Raw genomic sequence first — 20,320 nt, forward strand, 5'->3', positions numbered from 1 at the left:
TTGTAGACACATACCTAAATTGTTAGTCATCAGAAAAACCACACCACTGGGCAAAATGCTAAGGTCCATACCAATCGTCATAAATTCACACTGCAATCACCTTAATAACACACAGCAACCACAACCCGTATGCAGCAATGCCGAGAAAGCCAAGCAGTAAGTAGCAAGACATAGGTAAGCGAGACAATGTTAGAGAATAAAAGAAACCAGCCCTAAAGTGGTACAAACAGCACCTAACCTTCAGTGACAGACACCGGCAAGTCCATGGGAACTTCTTCTGTGTCAGTGCCACCACCCGACAGTTCCTCTTCTTCAGAATCGACATTCAATTCCTCAACCTTACTTGACAGAGTGTCAGTCACAGACTTCACGGTTTGCGTCGGTGTAGAGGCTGCTCTGTTCTCTTCCATCAGAAGCACACGAAGCAGGTGTTCCCGGTCAGCAGCATCATGTAGGAAGTAAATCTTCTTGTCTACCTTGTTCCCGATCTTTGACTTGGTCACGATTACTTTAGAAGCTGGCGCTTGTGGAAGGGCAGAGTCGAGGCTACGAAAGACTGCCGTCACATGAGAGGATAAGTTGTGAAGGCACTCGTGATCGGAACTCACTGACCTCGGACTGCGGAGGCCGTCTTCACGAGAGCGAAGTCCTAATGGAGTTGCAGGTTGCGAATGTGATTTCTGTCTGCGGTGCCCCAATCTACGAGTGATCCCACTGGAATTATTTGCAATTCCAGTCTTTGGGAAGTGCAGCTGCGGCATTCTCGTATGGTTAGAAGGTTCTTTAGGTTCCTGTACAAGCAATGTTTCTTCATCTGTTTCTGTGGCTACCAGTGACAACGTGTCCATCAGAGTTTCTTCTGCCAGTAAGGTCCTCTGCTTCTGCATCAAAGGAGCTCTATTTGCTCCTTTAGAATTGCTGTTGTCCTGATCCATTCCTTCATTATCTGAACGGCTTTCAATGTCCGTGGATCCCTCTTCGTCCCTCTCCGCAACTGCAAGCTGGTTTGATGCATTTTGTGCAACTTTAACTTTTTGCGTTTCTTCATTCCCACTTAAAACCTCCTCATCCGTATCACTTTCATTCTCAGCATCAACATTGGTACCATCAAAAACTGGCTCGCTCCCAGGCATCAGGGCAGGATCATCTGCTGTGGGGGATCGTGCCGCTACTTCGGTGCCTTCAATCGGCGCAGACGGCACGGACCGACTTGAAGTACGCGATTCGGGGATATCATCAGATATTGCATTTGTGAAACTTTCGAGTGCCTTAGCTGCTTCTTCGGCAGATCCCCTTATGTCTGTGCCATCAGCCATTTTTGTCGGATTACTTTGGAAGGCACAGTGTATTAGTGTGATCGAGGTGGTGTGAGAAATGACAACCGTGCAGAAATATGGTTTCTGCGTGAGTGCAAAAGTGAAGCTGAGAGGAGAACGAAAAAAATATGAATCCTTTGCGTTTGCTTTTGCTTTTAGAAGTAAGCAGTGTTTATTGACTCTCTGTCCGTCATGCAGTAACTGGAAACTAATTTTTTGAACGCTTCTTTCCACGTTTCTTTTGCTTCTTGGAAACTGAAAATCAGTAAAAGAAAAGCAAAGGTCAAAGCAATGAACTGAGGAAAAATTATGGCCTATAGGATTTGCTCATACAGCCTCGCAGGAAGCAGTACACGCTGAAAAATACAGCCAATCCTTTGTGTATGTATGTTTATGTATACATACATAATGAACTTTGTGGCACAAAATGTCTCTACAGACCAAAAGGATGTGCACATTAACTATGTGGGCACTGCAAAGACCCAAGCAGTACATTAAGCAATGAAGTATTTGTTGCATCACTTCACATCTCACAGTCTATATGAAAAAAAAAAAATGATAGAAAACCGTAACACCGGGACGAGAGTATTCGATAAGGCAGACTGGTTCTTCCTGTGGTGCATGCTTCGCCTAGTCCTGCTGACTGTCACATTGCTAGCCCAATTTTCCAACTTTTTATTACTATTAGTTTATTTCTGAGATCCGTCTATACTATACAAACGGATATTATGTTATCTCTATGGTAAAACATGAGGACATATAATTCAGACTGCGCAGTATAAACAAAGGACATCACAATATTATAGCATTTATTAGGCCAAAGGCCTACACAAATGTCATTTGAAGAACAACGAAAATTCATTCCAGGAATATGAAGGTTCTAGGACCTGCATACACAATTAATAATATTTATTACTTTGCTAGCTATGAGCTAGCTATACTCTTTATACTCTTTTCCTGGCTGCAACATGAGCTTCAAGAAGTAGAGTTCTACAGCCAAAGTGTAACTTTTATGCATCAATTCCTTCAAAGCTGTGAACGAATAATTTTTTCCGGTTACTATTTGAAGAACTGCGTAAATTTAGAAATATGATAGGCTCTGATAAAACTAGTACTGCAATTACAATACACCATGAATCTACGGCAGAGTATTTAACAGCAAAACAAAAATGTGTAAACCGGTATAGCTGCTTTGAAAGTTTTCAGGGTAAACAAGAGAGATTTGGGTTACAAAGAAACAAACACAACATCACAAATTTGCAGCAATGTCGATCTACACAGTTTTAACGCTTCTTCCCGTGTTTCTTCTTTTTCTTTTTGGACTTGTCGCGATTGCTAGCCTCCTGGACGTCATCATCTTGGGACTTCTCAGTCGTGGGCACTGCTGCAAGACTGTCCACTGAACCAACAACCACACCTTCATCTTCCAACAGCGGACAAGATTCCAAACTTCCCTCTGAATGTAACGCTTTATGCACGCGTAACGCTGCCTCGGGCACTATTTTTTTCCGCGTTGCTGGCGGCGTTTTCTGAAGTTTATCCAGCACCTGAAACAGTGAGTGAGACAATCCCTTCAATTCCTGAACAACCTCTTGAGAGATGTCATCTACATTAGCTGCTTCACCATCAGAGCTGCTCTGGTGAACTGTAGGCTCTGAAGAGACCGTGATTTCACAAACGTGACTTGCCTCTGGTGCTGAGAATTCTTCCAGCTGTGCACTAAAGGCTTCAGCGAGACTGCCTTCTGCAGCATCGTCAACCTTCTCATCCGAGGATGTCCTCGAAGTGCTCGGCTGGTATGCAGAATGTTCGCTCCAAGGATCTTCTCGCACTGAACCAGAGAATCCTGATGCTACATCCAGACTAGAAGGTTTGGCTTGCATATAAATTTCTCCAAATACTGAAGGATCTAGTTGCGACCTCGCCAGGACAGATTCAGCAATCACCCCCAGAGGCTGCGGGCTTAACATAGGGCCACAAGCAGCTGCTGTGTTTTCTTCAGCAGTGGGTGTCTTTGAAGTTTGTGGTCTACACTTCTTAAAAATCTCTTCTAATTCCTCTCCCGTGTTTGTAACACCTCGAGGAGCTTCTTCAAGAATGCCGGCCTGAATGCTTGCAGGTTCAGATGTCGTCTGATCATTCTCGTCTTGTGTAAAGTCGAAAGCAGGCTCGTTTGCAAACGTGTCCTGAAGAGAATGCTGAACATCTGGCGCAGGGAAAACATTCCCCTCAAGGGACTGAGATACGTGTGTAGGAACATGAAATGGGGGAAAGCTCTCGGTGTCAAAGTCCGAGGCACTCCGACTGTATCCCTGATTGACGCAAGGCAGAACAGGTGTAGCGTCCAAAACAGAGGCTTCAAACGCTGTGAAATCATCTAATGTCGGCCCACTTTCTGACGATAACATGCAGAACGCTTCGCATCCTGTCATTTCTTCACTGCCACGTGGAAGATTAGTCGTGACATGAGCTTGGATTGGTATGTCATCCAATGCATCATTTCCAAATCCCAACAGGTCATCATCATCTATACCTATTACAGCTCTCCCCTCTTTCTGCTCACCATCATGCAGAAGATCCACTGGAACGGACTTGTCACTGTCACCTTGTTTTCGTTGATAGACGGTTGCTACAGTAGTCTCCTCATCAGATTCGTCTTCCTCCTCAGCAGCATCTTTTTCACTGACAGTCTGATGCAACTCACCACTGCTGTCAACCTTAGGATCGTCCCCACAAAGTAGGCTTTTGTCAGAACCCACAATATTGTGTGAACATAGCAATTTTGAGCTTTCCACCACCGCCTCTCGAATTAGTGAGTCCGCACAGAGAGACCTAGAGATGGGCGTTTCATAGTCATCTGAACTTCCTGCGACTGCACTCTGAAATTCTTGAGGGACGTTGGCCACAAGTTCCGTCTCCACTCCGTTTTTCTCTTCCAGAATTTCCTTTTCCTGGACGGGACGTTCAAAACTTGACTCTGTCATTTGAAGATATAAGATCAGTGATTAAGATGGGTTGCACCTGATTTCACGCAATCAAACTGGAGGATGCCATGCGATCAGTAGATGTGTTATCCTGATGTGCGGTGATTCAGTCAGTGCACAGATGACGTGGTGACCTTGGATAGGTGGGCTTTTTTTTTTCAAAAAACGAGTTGTTGCAGATGGTTTGGGAGTTCACACATCAAGGCAGCATGGTTATTGTTCTGGGTAAATTCCTCGCTGTTACGGTTCATGTTATGTCATGAACTGGTAGTGACACATGCAGATATATGTATTTGGACACTTATATTTATGCAGCCCTGTTTGACTGCCATTATAGATAAATTGCCATTAAAAATTTAAACAATATCCTGGTTAACATAAATCACATTATCTTTACATCATGATGTTTGCTAATCAGTATGCAATGTTTACATCATCAGCACATATGTTTTAGAAGGGATGATCAACCTAGTAAAGCAGGCTTAAAGGGCAACAAACACAGCCAAACACTGTTAAATCACACCTTAACTAGCATACACACACAATTAAGTACATTCCGATCTGATGACCAGTTAAAATGCACAAGAAAAAAAAAAAAGACAGCTGTAAAAGAATGCACAGTTCAGAACTCCCTATTTGCACTGCTTCCTGCGCTGATAAGCAAATCACTACAGTAAAATAACAGCAAAAACGATTCAAATATTAAAGTACTCAAAATACATGTCTGTACGGACTTACCTGGTGACAACCAAGAACGATAAAGCACGGCAAACGGGGAATCAACGATACAATACCCTGCTCTGCGAATAAACGCAGGCTACCAAGAAAGGGGGGGAGAACTCCTTCAGTGGCTCTGTTGTCCCAATGCCAAGTTATTAGATTACAGAGGGAGAACCCATACATAATCCTATTAGGGCTGTAGGTTCACCCAGCCTCCCGTAGTGCGTTCTTTGATTACTGCATTTCACGTATGGTGGCAAAAATTAACCACGAATTCATATTCACCGATCACGTTGGAGGCAGTGCAAAGTTAATTTTGCTTCAATTAAAGCTAGCAATTTACAGTTTAGGCCCTCAGAAAACAGCAAGTACCGCAGCAGAGGTAACATGTTAACAGCATCTATGTGCATACGAAGTGTGTCTTACAATTAGGGTTCAGACTTTTCGGTGTTTCAGTTTGCAAAACTCAGGGCTGTTAACCAGTTTTCAGTTACTGGAAACTGTGGTGTTTTCGGATGTTTCAAAGAATGGAAGCTCCGAACAACGCCAAATTTTCTGGAAATTGAAAACTCTGCTAAACACCCCATGCCTTGCAAAAACGAAAACACCGAAAAATCAGAACCCTACTTATAAGCGAGTGCAGCATTCCTGTGCAACGCGACACCAATTTAATATGCTGCATAGCATGCATGGTGAGTAACACGACTGTTAAGTCAAGCGTAACAAGCTAATGACAATGCACTACTGCCCAGGCAACTATAAATTATGTCATACACAGATAACAACAACAACAAAGTCGTCATGTGAAGATGCACGCTATAACCTGACACAGTCACGCACGGCACCACACCACAAGGGGCACAGAAATAATAAATGTTTAACGGTATAGCACATATTGGAGAAGCTCATAAAGTCGAATGTGTTGTTGGCCCCAATCCTGCACATCTAACCAGTCAGAAACTACGGCCGAGATTCTGAACTTCACCCCAGCTGACACGAGAAGCGTTACAGCTCCCAGTGTGCTGTCCTTATTCTTACTGTTGCTGTACGCAAGATAACACTTAGAAAAGCCTACCTTTCTCTTCAACCTGGGTCTGAACACCGGGCTCCGAACTTGAAGCACCCTCGGCAGTGGTGGTGGCACTTGACAGGGTGGCAGTGGGCTCAGTTTTTTCGTCTTCGGGCAGGCTAGACACGGAAACCTGGCTGGTGTCCAGGTCAGAAGCCCAAGTCTCAGATTCTCCTGGCTTGGCTCCAGGCTGCTGCAGGACATCCGCAGCAGGGGGAGCAGAGGGAATCTCGGCCTGAGGTGCGCCTTCGTCCACTTCTGCGCAGCGGCATGTAACAAGTGGTCAGCCTTGATGCACCAACAGACTGAACAATAGGCTGTGTGTAGACTGTTATAGTGCAGACAACTTACAGCCCACCTCAGTGGAATCTCATAAAAATTGAAATATAATATATAAATATAATAAACAAAATAAATAAAAATAAATAAAAATAATAAATACATAAAAATACACCAAAATAAAAAAATAAAGAACTGCACTCATCCAACATGTGTATCCAGAACTCTCCACCAGACCTCGAACCACAGTGCAACCATACCCTGGATGATGGTCGTCCTTGTAACTGTCGTTACGGTATGCTTGACCGTGCCATCATCAAGAACGTCCTGGAACTGCGTTGTTGTCTTTGTCACGATGGCGTCGTCTGATGGCAAGGTCCTGAATTCCGTTGACTTGGTCAATGGTTCGTCTGGTGTAAACATAAATTCTGTAAATTAGGTCACACCTGAAAATTTAATCTGGGCACAGAGCAGCCTAGACTAGAAACTGAAAGTAAGCACTGTACTAATAGGCAGGTGCTACATACTCTTAAATGTGACTAACATGAATGCTTTATGTCTGAATGTCTCAAACCTAGCGTTCACACAGTCTTGCACATCTAATTTTCTGAAACAAAGTGCCACAGTTCCTTATGACACAAATAGACGGGGCAAATAAAGTAACATAGAGCAGCCACACACAAGCTGAACACGTACACGCATACAAACTGTGCACACATAAAAAAAAGAAGAAAAATCAGGAACAACAGCAGCATAGCACAGCACATATTGTGCATGGACAAAAATGATAACAACAGGGAGTGGGAAATGAACATGACATAATATTTCCACTAATGATTAAGCTTAATTTTAATGCAGCATTACATGCGTGACTTATGTTCTGTCACGGGCCTTCAATTTCTCACTTTCTGTGCTAACGGTATAGAATAATAGTATAACTCGACCGCTGATGATTTTACTATGACTACCTCTACATCAGTATTTGAAAAGATGCTGCGGGAGGAGAATAACACTATCTGTTTGAAAAGAGCCAAAATGTAAAACAATTCTGCATCAGTTTAAAGGTGGTCAATCTGGTATGTGCAGGACAACAAATATGTGCTACCTAACCTAACACCAAACATTACATTTGCAAAGCTGAGAAAAAAAAAAAAAAGGAGCTATCTGCAATCGTTACGCCTGCATGGGGTCATTCAGGTACCGCTCTCATAATCGTACGTGTTAGCACAAACTACACAAAAGCACGTCTCATGACAACAGCCTTGCACAGTGTCAGCAGCAAGCAAATAAAGTAAAACATACGTAATTTCTATGTCCTACAGACTAAACACATATTATACCTTTCTTATGAACACTGGCCACTGGAGTGGATGGAGGAGTTTTAGTTGCCTTTGCAACTGATGGAGAGAGAGAAAGAAAAGGCAAGGAAGAGGTGAAAGAGTTAACATCCTGCCAGAGCAAGTATCAGGTAGAAACCTTTTTTTTTATGTACTTTTCTTAGTTGCAAAGTATGGAGAGACCCTATTTCATCTATGCCTTCATGAGATATGACTTTAAGCAAATGGACAGGATGTTGTGTCGCAATTGTACGCTCTCAATATTTTTCTTTTTTTTCTTATAGATGTTAGGCTTTATAGATGTTAGGCTTCACAGATGTTAGGCTTTAATTATGAGCTTCACCAGTGAAACCTGAAGGAGCCTCATAAACACTGTATGGCTAAAATACAAATCTGGACAGAGATGAACGGCAAAAGGGCAAGGGCGAGGGCGAGGGCGAGGGCGAGGGCAAGCTGGTACATCTGTACTACGAAGGAGTAACCCAAGACAGGGAAAGAATCTTTCCTTTTACCCTGTGCTTGAAGAATTACTGCATCAGGAAATTAATGAAAAAATAATGCAATGAAGTATATACACTGTACTACACTAAATTGTTGTCCACTTATAAAAAAAAAAACATTCATGCTGTTATTTATTTACACATCAGACACAGGTGCTTTTTTTGTTTACACCCATAATAAAGCTGCACAATGTAATCATTTGAAAACTTCTTTTCAAATGAAGTTAGAACACAAACCAAGCTAGGCGTCACACACCAGCTGGGACGCTTTAAATTCACCACACAAGTACCGCAGGCGGTTTTCACACACAAGTTAGCTTGTTCCACATCCCACAGTGGTGGACAAGTGCATAACAAAGAGTAGTTCTACAGGAGGCACAAGTGCAAGACGAATACAACAAGCAAGTTTATCAACACGAAGCGAAAAATACGATCCACTAGTAGGGGCTGCTGGTTCCGTTCACTGGTGGTTCATACCTTCCATAGGAGCTGCCTCTGGGGTTGTGGACTCTGCAACTGCTGGCAATACTGTGGGTTTGGCTTCACTTTGCTCAACTTTCTGCATTGCTATCGGGGGTTCCTGTACTTCTTCCTTATGAGATTCTGGTACAGGCACAGAGATACATGCAGATTCACATCAAGAGCTCACAGAGCACACATAAATCCAGCTAGAGTCAACAGTATGCCAGGAAAAAAACTAATCTGATTGGTAATAATGTCCAGGAGGCTGGTGTCAGACTGGCATGAAACGAAACAGAAGAAATGAGAAATTGTTCGAAATGTACTAACATATATGATATTCTAGTGGCACTCGCAACACTCTGGAAACGAATGAGAGCGCACATCTATGCCAGTTTTCTACTTACAGGAAGAAGTAGAAAAAATGATATGCAAACATGAATATTTTGGGGTACCACCCAAATACAACATTCGTTCAGTACGCTAGTTCAATTAATTAATTCAGTCAACACACCAGTCAACACAACATCACAATCATTAGGTGTGCTGAGAGACGTAAATTCTGCTGCTTCCTGCAGACGAAAGTTGTGCTACACACTTTGTCATGAATCTTGGGCAATTTCTTCAACTTCTGGTGAATCGTAGCTGCCAATCGTAAACACCCACAACAGAATGACAGCATTTCCAAATATGCAAACTGCCCCTCCGCAGAAGCAGAACACTCCATACTTTTCCAACATCTTTCACAAATCTCGCACACTCGCTCAAACCGCTATATCCAGGCTTCAAGTACATTTTCATCGGCTGATGTCGGCAAAGAGCGAAGAGCTGATGTCGGCAAACATCAGCAAATTCGGAATTTGTAGTCCAAACTCCAGCGTTTCCGGGAGGAAAACGTTGCTGCATCGCTACAGGACTACCTTAACAATCTTGCATTGAAAGTTACATTTTGATAGAAACTGTGAGAACAAAAATTTTGTGTTGTGTGTGCCACTTTAGAGCAGTGTTGTCATTCACGTGGAAAGCTGCGGTAGGGCGCGATTGCCGAGTTTTTTTTTTTTTCTTTTCCCTTGCAGAAAAGCGTGGAGTTCGGATGTTTCTACTGCAAAAAGCTAGGAACCCTAGTAAAAAAAAATAAATGTTATGAAGTGACATTATATTTCCTTCTTCAAGTACTCAGGACTTCATAAGAACTGTTGCACACTGAACTCCATGACCTGCAACCGTACACATGGAGGAAAAGATAGGACATGTGTTGAAAAGCTCAGATTTATATATTGTGATGTACAGTTTATGTGCAAAGCCTTACGTGCTGACACAGTGGGAGGAGGGCAGCAAACGTGGTTGCTTTGCCAAGCATATGGTGTATGGGGATATGTGCAGCACACGAGTATTTCATTGTTAACACATTCGATACAAAGGGGTTCAATGCTGTGGCCACAAATAGGAAGGCTGAGGATGGTATAACAGTCTTTGATCTTTAGGAAAGGCGTGGGTCATGCAACTTGTAAATAAGGTATCATCAAAAATTTAACGCGATACAAATGATGAAGCCAAAGATTTTGAATATCCTTCCGACATTCAGAACATTTTTTGATTCAGCAAGAAAAAGACTATAAGTGGTGTGCATAAACGAGATGGGCAATGATTGGAAATTTTGTAAGTGGAAAAAAGGGATTTTGAAAATTTGGAAAACTGAGTAAGAACTGCATTTTGATCTCTGCTACATTTAGATTTACTTGCAGAGTATATATTTCACTTTTCTTAAAACTCTCTCAAAATATGAGGGAGTAGGGCATCCACTGCTCTAGACATTTTCCATGTTATCTGATATCTAAGAGGGTTAAAAATTGAGCGGTTCGGTAGATCACGATTAAAAGCGCTAAAAACTCCAGTGGCGGGGAGCTAAAATAACGAGCAGTGCAGAGAGCAGTGCAATGTGTCTGCGTCTTATGTTAGCTCTCCGGTACTGAGGTTTTTAGCGCTTTTAATCTGATATCTGTTATCAGTTCCCTAGTGCCATTTTGTGGAGTCCTCAAATACTGCCGTTTTTCCCAACCACGAATTTTGTCATTTCATATGCAGCCAGGATGGCTCTACACTAATACCTACCCCTGTCACATGGCACAGTGAATGCCATTCCCAGTGAATGACAGTAACGTTGAATGTCATTTGGTCGAGTAAAATGGAGATATGGCAAAGAGAGATGTCATTCGCTAATTACAACGATGATGACGTGTGAAATAATTTCACCATTTTATGTGTGGATATTGGTGACAATTTCTTATAAATTTATAGTCTACTTTAAAAACTATACATATGGGCGTCACTGGCACAACTAAACTATTTGCTTCGCTTTGAGGTCGTCGAATGCACAAGCCTAGACAAGTACGTAACCGAATCCAGATCGACAGGCAAGATGGCGAATAGTGCAGCTGTTTGGTGTCTAGGCATGGCACGAATCAGCTTGGCGCTGAACAAACTGACTAGAAACAAGAGTTTTTGAAAACTGTGTAAGGACTCCTTCCTTTAATTTCATAAATAAATAACACAGAAAAATTTATCAGACAACAACTTTCCATTTGCCTTTCTTCTCTTTTTGCTGCCGCTCTGCCATCAAGGGCATGCAGTTGGTGAGAGAGGGAAAAGCGAATGAGCGCCCCAAACTCATTCGCTGACAGAATGCCAGTTTCATGAAGTGCCATTTGGTATCACCGTGTGGCACTGAACGAATGCCATTCAGTGGGAATGTCATTTGCTGGCAATGACATTCAATTTGCCATGCGACGGGTATAACTCCCACCGTGCTGGGCCCATAGGAAATTTTCTGTTCATACCACTGTTACCATGAAAGTTTCTTACATTTGAAGAAGAAAAAACGCTGAATAAATGTAACTGTAAAGTAGCTAAGTTAACTTTAACATGGTAACTGTAGCTAAGATAAGCATTTAAAGAGATTGAAACATTTGAATAATTTATTTTACTAAAAAAAGCAAGAGTCCGTCCTTCATCAGGTGTGATAGATTTAACACTTGGTACAGATATTTATACTGACGTACATCAGAGAAAGGGGACAGAGAAGGTGGTGAGGAGGAAATACAAATTTTTTTTAGTAAAATACATTATTTGAATGTTTCAATCTCTTTAAAGTGGGACTCCGCAACAAAATCACCACAAAGTTTGTGGCATAGCAGTAACCCTTGGGGTGTCAGGAACATACATACGAAATATCGCATTCCCAAAGTGCGCAGATTTTATTCGAACGAATTGTTATGAAGTGAGCGCTTCGCCTCTGTGAAGCAAGAGGGCGCTGAAAGCAACACTGCTGACGTCATCCGGCATGGCAGAATGCAAGCTTTGTAGCAGACGACAATGCTTGGTGACGTCACAGTGTCTTCCTCCGGGCGAACCGCTGTGCGCTTTGCATTTTGGTTTCGGATTGGTATTGTCATCATTTACGAATTAATTACTCGCACAAAATGAATGCGAATGTGGTATTCGGTATCAAGAGAGCGGTCCGTGTTCGATACGATGCTCACAAAATCTTTTTCGAATCCTTGCGAAGTCTCCCTTTAAATACTTATCTTAGTCACTGGCGAGTGCTAGACCTTTTTCCTATTTTAACTGTAGCTATAACTAGTTACATGCATTTCAAAAAGAGTAACTGTAACTGTAACTCTGTTACTATTTTTGAAGGCTCACTGTAACTAACTTTTTTTTAGTAACTTACCCATGACCTATTTGCGCATTTTGAACCGTATGCGGCAAAGAAATGATGCAGCACCAATAAACGCCAACAAAATAAGAAAAGTATTACGTATACACTACTCAGCAAAACAACTACCTTCTAGTGTCGCTGAATCCACTGTTGCAGCCCTCACTAAACGTGGCCTCTGTCGACCCTCCTGTTCATCGTGACTGAGAGCTCGGCCAATCTTCTCGAGAACACGTTCCTTCTTCTTGGGCGACATCGGCTTCTTTGGTTCCTCTGCCATCACGAATGTGCGATATTCTGGGATTATGACATTCTCAGGCACAAGGCCCTCTGGAGGATATGCTGTCTTCGATGGTCCCTGATCTGGGAACAGCTGATCCAGTAATTCCAGGTCTTCCTTCTTCATTCCAGGCTTGGACTTCAATTTAGCCACTTCGTCTGCCTTCAAGATCCGGCCGTAAGGGCTTTCTTTGCCGGTGTCCTTAAACATCTCGTCGAGAAGGTTAGCAGAGAGCTCCGGCTGCTTGCCCGGAGCAGACGCAGACGTTGTGGTTGTCGTCTGCACCGTAATGACAGACTCTTCCGAGGGTTCGCCTTTAACCTCTCGCGTTACCGTTCGGACGACCCGAGTGGTACCTTCAGTTTGATCATCGGGGAGTTCGCTCAGGATATACGTGGTTCCAAGTTCTTGTGGTTCGCCTTCAAAGCGTTCTACGGTCGTCGTCACCGTACGCATCATTTCTGGGTCTGTGGTGATCACGACGTCACCTTGACGAACGTCCGATGTGTCAGCTGGAAGAAGTGTGCCAGGATGCGTTAATCTCTCTTGCGTTTCTGTGGGGAAGGACACAATCCCCGCTGCTTCCGGACCACTCTTATATTCAACCTCCGTCACAACAGTGGACACAACATCTGGCTGTTCTTTTCCTTCCATGATCCCTGGAAGTCGGCTTCCGACTTGCTGAACGGGCACTTCTTCCGTGACCGGGAGCTGGGTGACGGTGCGCTTTGTGACGGATACCACCTTCACGATGGAGTCTGGAGCATCCGACAGTTCTCGCTCTTCCACGATAACTGGACCAATCTGCTTCTTCTCCGTCCCCTTAGCTTCGGGATAGAGTACGCCCTCGACGAGCTCATCTAGCTCACCCTGCGTGATCAGGTCATCGTGCCCAGGCACGCGCGATGCCTCTGGAGGTTCTTTTAATTCTTTCATCACAACAAAGGTAGGATCCGTAATTACTGTCCTTTCACTGGGAAGGACATGGTTCTCCATTCGAGGATCGTCAAAGCTCTCTTCGAGTGCGATGGTTGGAGTGCCTTCCTTCGAGCTCCGTTTTATAACGGTGACTTGCGTTGTGTCGGGAGATGGCGTTCTGGGCCTGGTGTCCGACTTCTTGAGCTTACGAGCTGTTAGGAGGGGGGCAATAAGGTTAACGGTAACACGAGGTAACAGTGGTGAGTGGTGGTTAGGCATGGAAAGCTTGTCAGCAGGGTTAGTAGTTCCTTCTCCAAAGCTGCAAAGGCAGGCAGTAAAAAGCCAAGGCGCAGAAGTGGGGAAGGTTTGCTGGAAGCGGATGATATGTTGATCGTGGTACGTGTGCTTTCGGATATATGGTGCTTGGCAGCAAGAGGAAAGAGTAAGGGCAGGAGACTTAACAGTTTAACTATCAAAGTCAGGTAGTCCTCCAAAATGCCAATGTGTGCAGTGTTTCTTTGTAGCTAAACTGCTAGATGTATCACTACACATTGCAACAAAAGAAGATAGCACTCTTTTTACTCATCCACTTCTTTGCTACAGTGTGTCCCATTTAAAAATTACTGCGAGTCATATGCTTCATGTAGTGCATACACGACGTTCATACAAGACGCCTTGTTACAGGGATGCTACTGAAAGTGATTGAGAAATGTTATAAATGGCTTCCATAGCAACACATGCCCCCCCTCCCCCCCACTGCCCTCAATTGGAATCAATGTCGATGTTTGTACCATTCACCACAAGAAAGAATCTTCCAGCACAGCACTGACAGACATAGGATGTATACAAGCAAGGCAGTTCAATGAAAAGAAATATCAATGTAATGAGCACACTAAAGAGAGCATCCAGAGTGCAGAGTAATGTTTTGTAACCTTGCTACCTGTTGTTTTCGTGTTGCACCTAAGCCTGCATTTACTAGATTATTAAATTCTCATTTAAGTTACAATCAACTTCACCATCTTCACTAAACCCCTGCAATGCACATGAAGTAAGTATTATTGGCAAAATTGGTTGAAATTTTATGGGTACTTGCTTGTGAAAGAAATTTTGTACACGCTCAATTTCTGATTTGCTAAAAGTGCATACATTTAAAATATGTCATTGCTCAACAACTAAGCAGTAAACGTATTGTGTAATGTGTAGAGAACACTGATACTCTGGAAATCCAGAATTCCCGTTCGCTGAACAGCCTTTGACATACCTCTTGCCCTGCGGCACTAGTGTTAATGCCACTGTACAGCCCGATATCACACAGGTTCATGCATGGTGTTATGCAATGCATAGAAAAGATAGCTACTTATGGTCATGCTACATACATGGTGTTTACTGCATAATGTTACAGGTGTGAGACTTCATTTGTAATTATGGCATAATTAAACTTTTATTGCAAAAGACCACAGAGCTTTAAAAAATGACACTGCTACATACTGAAGTATATAATAAAATACAATGCAGGTCTCGGCACAAAACACACAACTTCAAATGTTCCAGAAAGTAACACAGACTACTACAAAGGTCACTTATCATGTGATGTGGACCTCATGATGTTTGTTCTGGCACAGACTTATCAGTTGGCTACTTGATTGCAAAACATGCAATGTTAGTAGAACCTTAAAGCAGCATATAATGTTAAGCACAAAGAAACCACCTGCACGGACACCATTGTCAGAAAGTCTGGATATTAAATGCAACACGCATCAGCCTCATCACTTTTCCATGTGCTGCCTCATCATCAATATCTTCAATGCCTCATCAATATCTCATCATAATGCTTGGTCTATCCACTGTTGCTTGGCATAAACTTGAGATTGCATGCCTTGGGTACACATAGAATTGCACTGAAGTTAGGAAGGGTAGTAGAATAACTTACCCTTAGCCTCAGAGGAACCATGCTTTTCATGAACAGAGCCAGTCTCACTGCTTGTCTCTTCTGCCGATTCAGCCTCCTAAAAGAAATGGGAGAAATTTAACAATGCCAAACATCAATGTTCGGTAACTTTCGACACCACTTCCATTGATGATATCTTTGAACACAGATCATTCCCATTAAAAATATGGCATATTGGATCCGTAAATGGAAGGTGAACTCTCCAAAGATTACCTCCCCCATATTTTATTTGTCTGTACTTGACATTAACAGGGTAAATGTTACGCAAATACATCTGCGACATGCCAACAACACTGCAGCAAGATGCCATATACATACCAATAATGATGTGCAAACAATTTCATCCACTGTGGATATGACCGCAGGGGGTGCCACTCCGTAGTATTTACTACTATGTCTTACTTACTAATTCCTGTTGCCATGAGCTTACTCAACAATAAGTAAGGCAATAATCATAAAGCCCTACACATCTTCTAAGAGTCCCTGTTTAGCACACATGCTATGATGTAAAATAGAGTATAATGTTACTTGGACCACTACACAAACATCAGAAGTTTGGACAAAGACCATTTTGCTCTCTAACCAGTAATGCTTTATAATTCTAATCGATCATGCATCTAGTACATTACCTGTCAGGGTCTCCAAATGTGAAGGACATTCTAACGAGTGAACAAATTTAGCTACCTGAATTGAAAAGCGTAGCATGCTTTCGCATTAGAAATATTCAACGACAGCTTTATATTTAAGGTGACGAATGGGGAGTTTCATTGCCAGGGGCGATACTCCACCCCACCACTGGTGGCGATGTGGGGAATGAAATAATATTCAGTAGTGTACATACTCACATAGCCAGCACACTAAGATCTCAATGAAAATTTTGATGCATGGATTATTTGCAAGAAATATGGCATTTATGCACACTCATGATGAATCTTGTTACAATAAATCAGGAAAAGTTATCAAGCTAACCTTCATCAGGTCAGGCTCATCATAGGAGGCATTCAGTGAGGTGTCTCGTTTGAGCGACGCATTCCGTGAAGTCCCAAGTTCTTCTCGGAAGGTGTCAAACCCTGTAAACAGCATGACAGCTCGCAGGTAAGGAAGCCCCTTCTCCAAGTCAACCACAATTTTGTAAAGTTTGCCTAGCTCACCTGATTGGTCAAGGTGCACTTTAGCTACGGCCTTCTCAACGTCGTCCGTAACCAGTTCAACATTGAACATGCACTTGTTCACAATGTCTTCTCGGTTGATTCTTCTGAGGCCCTTCTCCAAATTGTTCCCTGCGTGAACAAAATTTTCTGAACTCGGGCCTTGTTTCACGCTGTCAGCGAGACAGGTCACAGCAATCGTCTCAAACTGTGCTTATAAAAGCTTCTGCTACGAAGAACAAGAAATCTGGAAAGGAGGAGGCTTGCCCTACCTGTAGCCCTGGGGCCGGCTCTCTGCATCCAGAGTCGCAGCACAAGCAGGGCCTGCTGGGCCAGGTCTCCGGGGCACTCGGCTCGGATTGAATGGATGTCTGCTTCCGGAATGTCCAGCTGTTGGCCTAAAGGTTCCCAGTCCTTGCCCAACTCTCGCGCTATGTCCGACAGGCGAAGGTCTGCTCTGTGGATCAGCTCTGGCTTCGCTGAAAACGTGGAGTGTAAAAACATGTAGGAACGCTTCCAACAGTGCCCATTTCTGCATTAAAAGGAGACTTTGCAAGGATTCAAAAAAAAAAAAAAGAATTAGGTGAACATCATACTGCACACGAACCGTCCCCTCGATGCCGACTACTACAGCCCTTACAGTTCATTGGTTGCTTTGCGACTTGGTCCTCTGTATTGCTTGAGCTATATTTCCCTTACGCATACTTTTTTTCTGTGAATGAGTTCAATTTTGTTCATCCCCGATGGAAATGATCTGCCCCGGACCCAGTGTCACAAGCCACCTTGACTTAGACTGGTCTGTTATGTTTTGAGTGTTGACTGTGGGTAATAAAGTTATTATTATTATTATTTGGCACGAGTAATTAATTCACAGTAAGGAGAGAGTCAAAATGCTAAAATTGTGCATACCAAGGCCAGTCTCCTCCACAAAGCCATACTTCTTCTCCAGCGTGACGAGCTCGGACACTGCTCTTGAGGCTTCAAACTAGGACAGCAAGGACAAGATGAACGCAAAGTGTGATAACAACATTCGTGTGTAATGAAAAATAACGTGTACCTCAGGTAAAGCAATGTTAAGGTTGCAGATTGGTGTCTGAGGAGGATCTGTGCGTGATCCACGAGGTTCCTTCATGAAGGCTACTCGGCCAAGCGCTTCCTGGTGGAGATCTTTGACGCGCACGTTGAATGGTACCCGGTTTTCCCGGAACGCCTGGAACGTCAAGCTCAGTTGCTCCCCGGACTTGGTAACTGGGATGAGGTTTCCGGCAAACTCCAGGTATTGGGGTTTGTTCTCCAGAACCTGAAATATTTGGTCCTCTTGGTTACTTTCCTACATGCGCAGAGTCTAAATCTAATAACTCGGGAAAACTGTGCCGATGCCGGGATTCGAGGCCAGACCTGGGACTTACGTGCTCCTGTTTGTCCTTAAATGTACAGTAGAACCTCGTTATAGTAACTCTGCTTGTAGTAAAACTCCGCTTATAGTAAACAAGAACTCCAGTCCTTATAGAATATATACATATATATGCACCTGATATAATAAAACTCCTGATGTAGTAAAATTTCGTCCTGGTCCCAGAGAGTTTACTACAAAGGGGTTCTACTGTAGTCTGCCTAGGCTAGTTCCCATTGTTTACGTTAGCTACTTCTGCTGTTAATGTGTTGTGACAGCGTCGCACCACTGAGAGCTATTACGAGAGCTTATTTTCTGCTTTACAAATTCTACAGCAAGTGAAGTACAGGGCTCACCAAGGAAAGGTATGGGGGTTCAAAATGGAAGACAAATAAAAACAGCCCTTGGGACCTGCACTATACTTTGGAGGATGTAACATACGCTAAAAATACACGCAAAATTTCTCATTCAATCCAGGCCTTTGTTGATAAAAGTTTCAACTTAAAGAAACGAAAAAAAAAAAAAAAACACTATCCATTTAACAAACGCTGACAGGAACGAGAAATCTGAGCAATATTGCCGCCCCAGAATATATTCTAAGTGTGTCTTGTCTTGTCCCGTATGTCATCTCGCTCCGAGTAAAATATTGTAGCTATCGCAACATCAAAAAATGGTGATAAACTAGCCCGGCTGTACCTCCACGTCTCTGCTCTTTGCCACTTCTGTGAAATGCTCCTGGGTCTCAAGTGTCTTGTCCTCCTTGTCGTCCGTCATACAGAATACGCGCAGTTGGGCTTCCTGGGGATCGTGGCGTTTGGAGAACACCACAAACTTGGCCATGAACGGCACGTGGATTGCCTCGGCGTACAGCTCTGTTGCAAAGCGAGTTGCTTCGTTCACTTGCCGGCAATCCATGAGCCAGAACCTGTGTGTGGACACACGTCCCATGTATTCTCACTGAGTAGAAGGCAGCCATGTGCATATAGAGCACTGCACGAGCCGCATTCTTAGGCCCAGACCCCACCATCCTTTGGTTTACCCACCCAGGTCTGGTCCGACAATTCCATATCTGGCCCGGGCCGAGCCCGATTAATTTTCATGTTTCCCGGCCCGGGCATGACCAATTTCTACCCAAGCAGCACAACACCTTGGCCCAATATTGGCCCCATATTGGCAATACCGGCCCAATATTCGTCCTAGATTAGACCAAGATGTTGTGCTGCTTGGGTAGGCTACCTGGCCTGACCCAACCCGGTCCAGTGAAGCGGACTGTAGAAGTTAGCTGTGGATAGCAAAAAGTGGGGTTACACAGGTCAGACCCCGATCTAGGCCCGGCCTAGACATGGGCCCATCTGGCCCGGGCAGGCATATTATGGTCCCAAGACCAACCCGGGCCCATAATTTAAAACCCGAGACTGGCCCAGGCCCACAAAAAGAAAGTTTTACCCATCCCATCCCGGCCCGGCCCACGGACCAGCTGAGCCGGGCTTTGGAGTACACCCGAGCCCGTGCAGTGCTCTAGCAGTGACTGCGTGGGTAGTGGAAACTGAACGACTTCAGGATAGACTTGGCCATTTCTACAGGGGAAGGCGACTAGCCAGTATTTCACTACATTACAGCATGAGTAGAAACGGAAGAAATGATAGACAAATAGAAATGATTTTGTAACAGCTAGACAGACAAATAAGACAACCCACCTTGCCGAGACCGTAGTTGTAAAGGAAACACAATCATTCACAAACGTCAGTGGTGTAGATCCTGTGACATCCTCCCATTGGGCTTTATTAACTCCTCCTAATACAAATGAGGGACACAATCACAATATATATCAATCAATGAGCACCTTCGTGCTGCGCAAGTATTTCAATGAACTCAGATATATAATATCGACTTAAATGCGACTGAACTCGTGCATTCAATTGTTAAAGGAAGACAATGCAAGCATAAAAGAACATGCAGTTATAATAATTATGTTCTAATATTTAAAATAAGCAATTAATAAAACTACATATCTTGTATAGTGAGACCATGGCAACTATAGTTATCTTTGTTTCTAGACTACATATGCTAAAACTGCAAATCACAAATATGATGTACGTAACATACGACGCATGCATTGAACTGTAGGCTAGAGCAATTAGCAAAATATTGTAGGTGCAAACTAATTAATAAGATGTAGCATCACCAGTGCACCATTACTGCATCAGTAATACCTGGTTATGCATGCCTCAATCATTTCTCTCTGTAGGATGTG

At 43.4% G+C, this 20,320-nt stretch overlaps 2 protein-coding genes across 21 annotated transcripts in view; both read right to left on the minus strand.

Annotated features, from left to right (window-relative positions):
* LOC135368469 (ankyrin-2-like) overlaps positions 1-20,320 on the minus strand; it is a 158,255-nt gene that overhangs the window by 23,126 nt on the left and 114,809 nt on the right. For 16 of the 20 annotated variants that reach the window (XM_064601779.1, XM_064601772.1, XM_064601782.1 and 13 more), the window contains 12 exons: positions 19,764-19,860; positions 18,763-18,991; positions 17,731-17,973; positions 17,583-17,658; positions 16,946-17,152; positions 16,677-16,805; positions 16,495-16,595; positions 15,508-15,583; positions 12,509-13,789; positions 8,683-8,808; positions 6,629-6,778; positions 6,096-6,347 (listed from right to left, as the gene is read on the minus strand). In XM_064601779.1, coding sequence (XP_064457849.1) covers positions 6,096-6,347; positions 6,629-6,778; positions 8,683-8,808; positions 12,509-13,789; positions 15,508-15,583; positions 16,495-16,595; positions 16,677-16,805; positions 16,946-17,152; positions 17,583-17,658; positions 17,731-17,973; positions 18,763-18,991; positions 19,764-19,860 — 2,967 coding nt within the window. Of the gene's footprint in view, positions 1-6,095; positions 6,348-6,628; positions 6,779-7,708; positions 7,766-8,682; positions 8,809-12,508; positions 13,790-15,507; positions 15,584-16,494; positions 16,596-16,676; positions 16,806-16,945; positions 17,153-17,582; positions 17,659-17,730; positions 17,974-18,762; positions 18,992-19,763; positions 19,861-20,320 lie in introns of all 20 variants that reach the window. The other 4 variants (XM_064601787.1, XM_064601786.1, XM_064601778.1 and 1 more) reach the window with 4 other exon arrangements.
* On the minus strand, positions 468-6,077 carry LOC135368471 (uncharacterized). Its single transcript, XM_064601790.1, has 3 exons — positions 5,039-6,077; positions 613-1,571; positions 468-556 (listed from the first exon to the last, which is right to left on the minus strand). The coding sequence occupies exons 1-3, from the start codon at positions 5,201-5,203 to the stop codon at positions 547-549; spliced, it is 1,134 nt and encodes a 377-aa protein (XP_064457860.1). The 5' UTR covers positions 5,204-6,077; the 3' UTR covers positions 468-546.

This window comes from Ornithodoros turicata, chromosome 9, assembly GCF_037126465.1.
Source record: "Ornithodoros turicata isolate Travis chromosome 9, ASM3712646v1, whole genome shotgun sequence".
Taxonomy (NCBI): Eukaryota; Metazoa; Arthropoda; class Arachnida; order Ixodida; family Argasidae; genus Ornithodoros; species Ornithodoros turicata.

Bases quoted from the DNA above. Each gene is read 5' to 3' on its own strand.
- LOC135368471 (XM_064601790.1), bottom strand. From the start codon at position 5,203: ATGTATGGGTTCTCCCTCTGTAATCTAATAACTTGGCATTGGGACAAC. The intron at 1,572-5,038 runs GTAAGTCCGTAC...ACTGATTTTCAG, and splicing joins TCGTTCTTGGTTGTCACCAG to TTTCCAAGAAGCAAAAGAAA.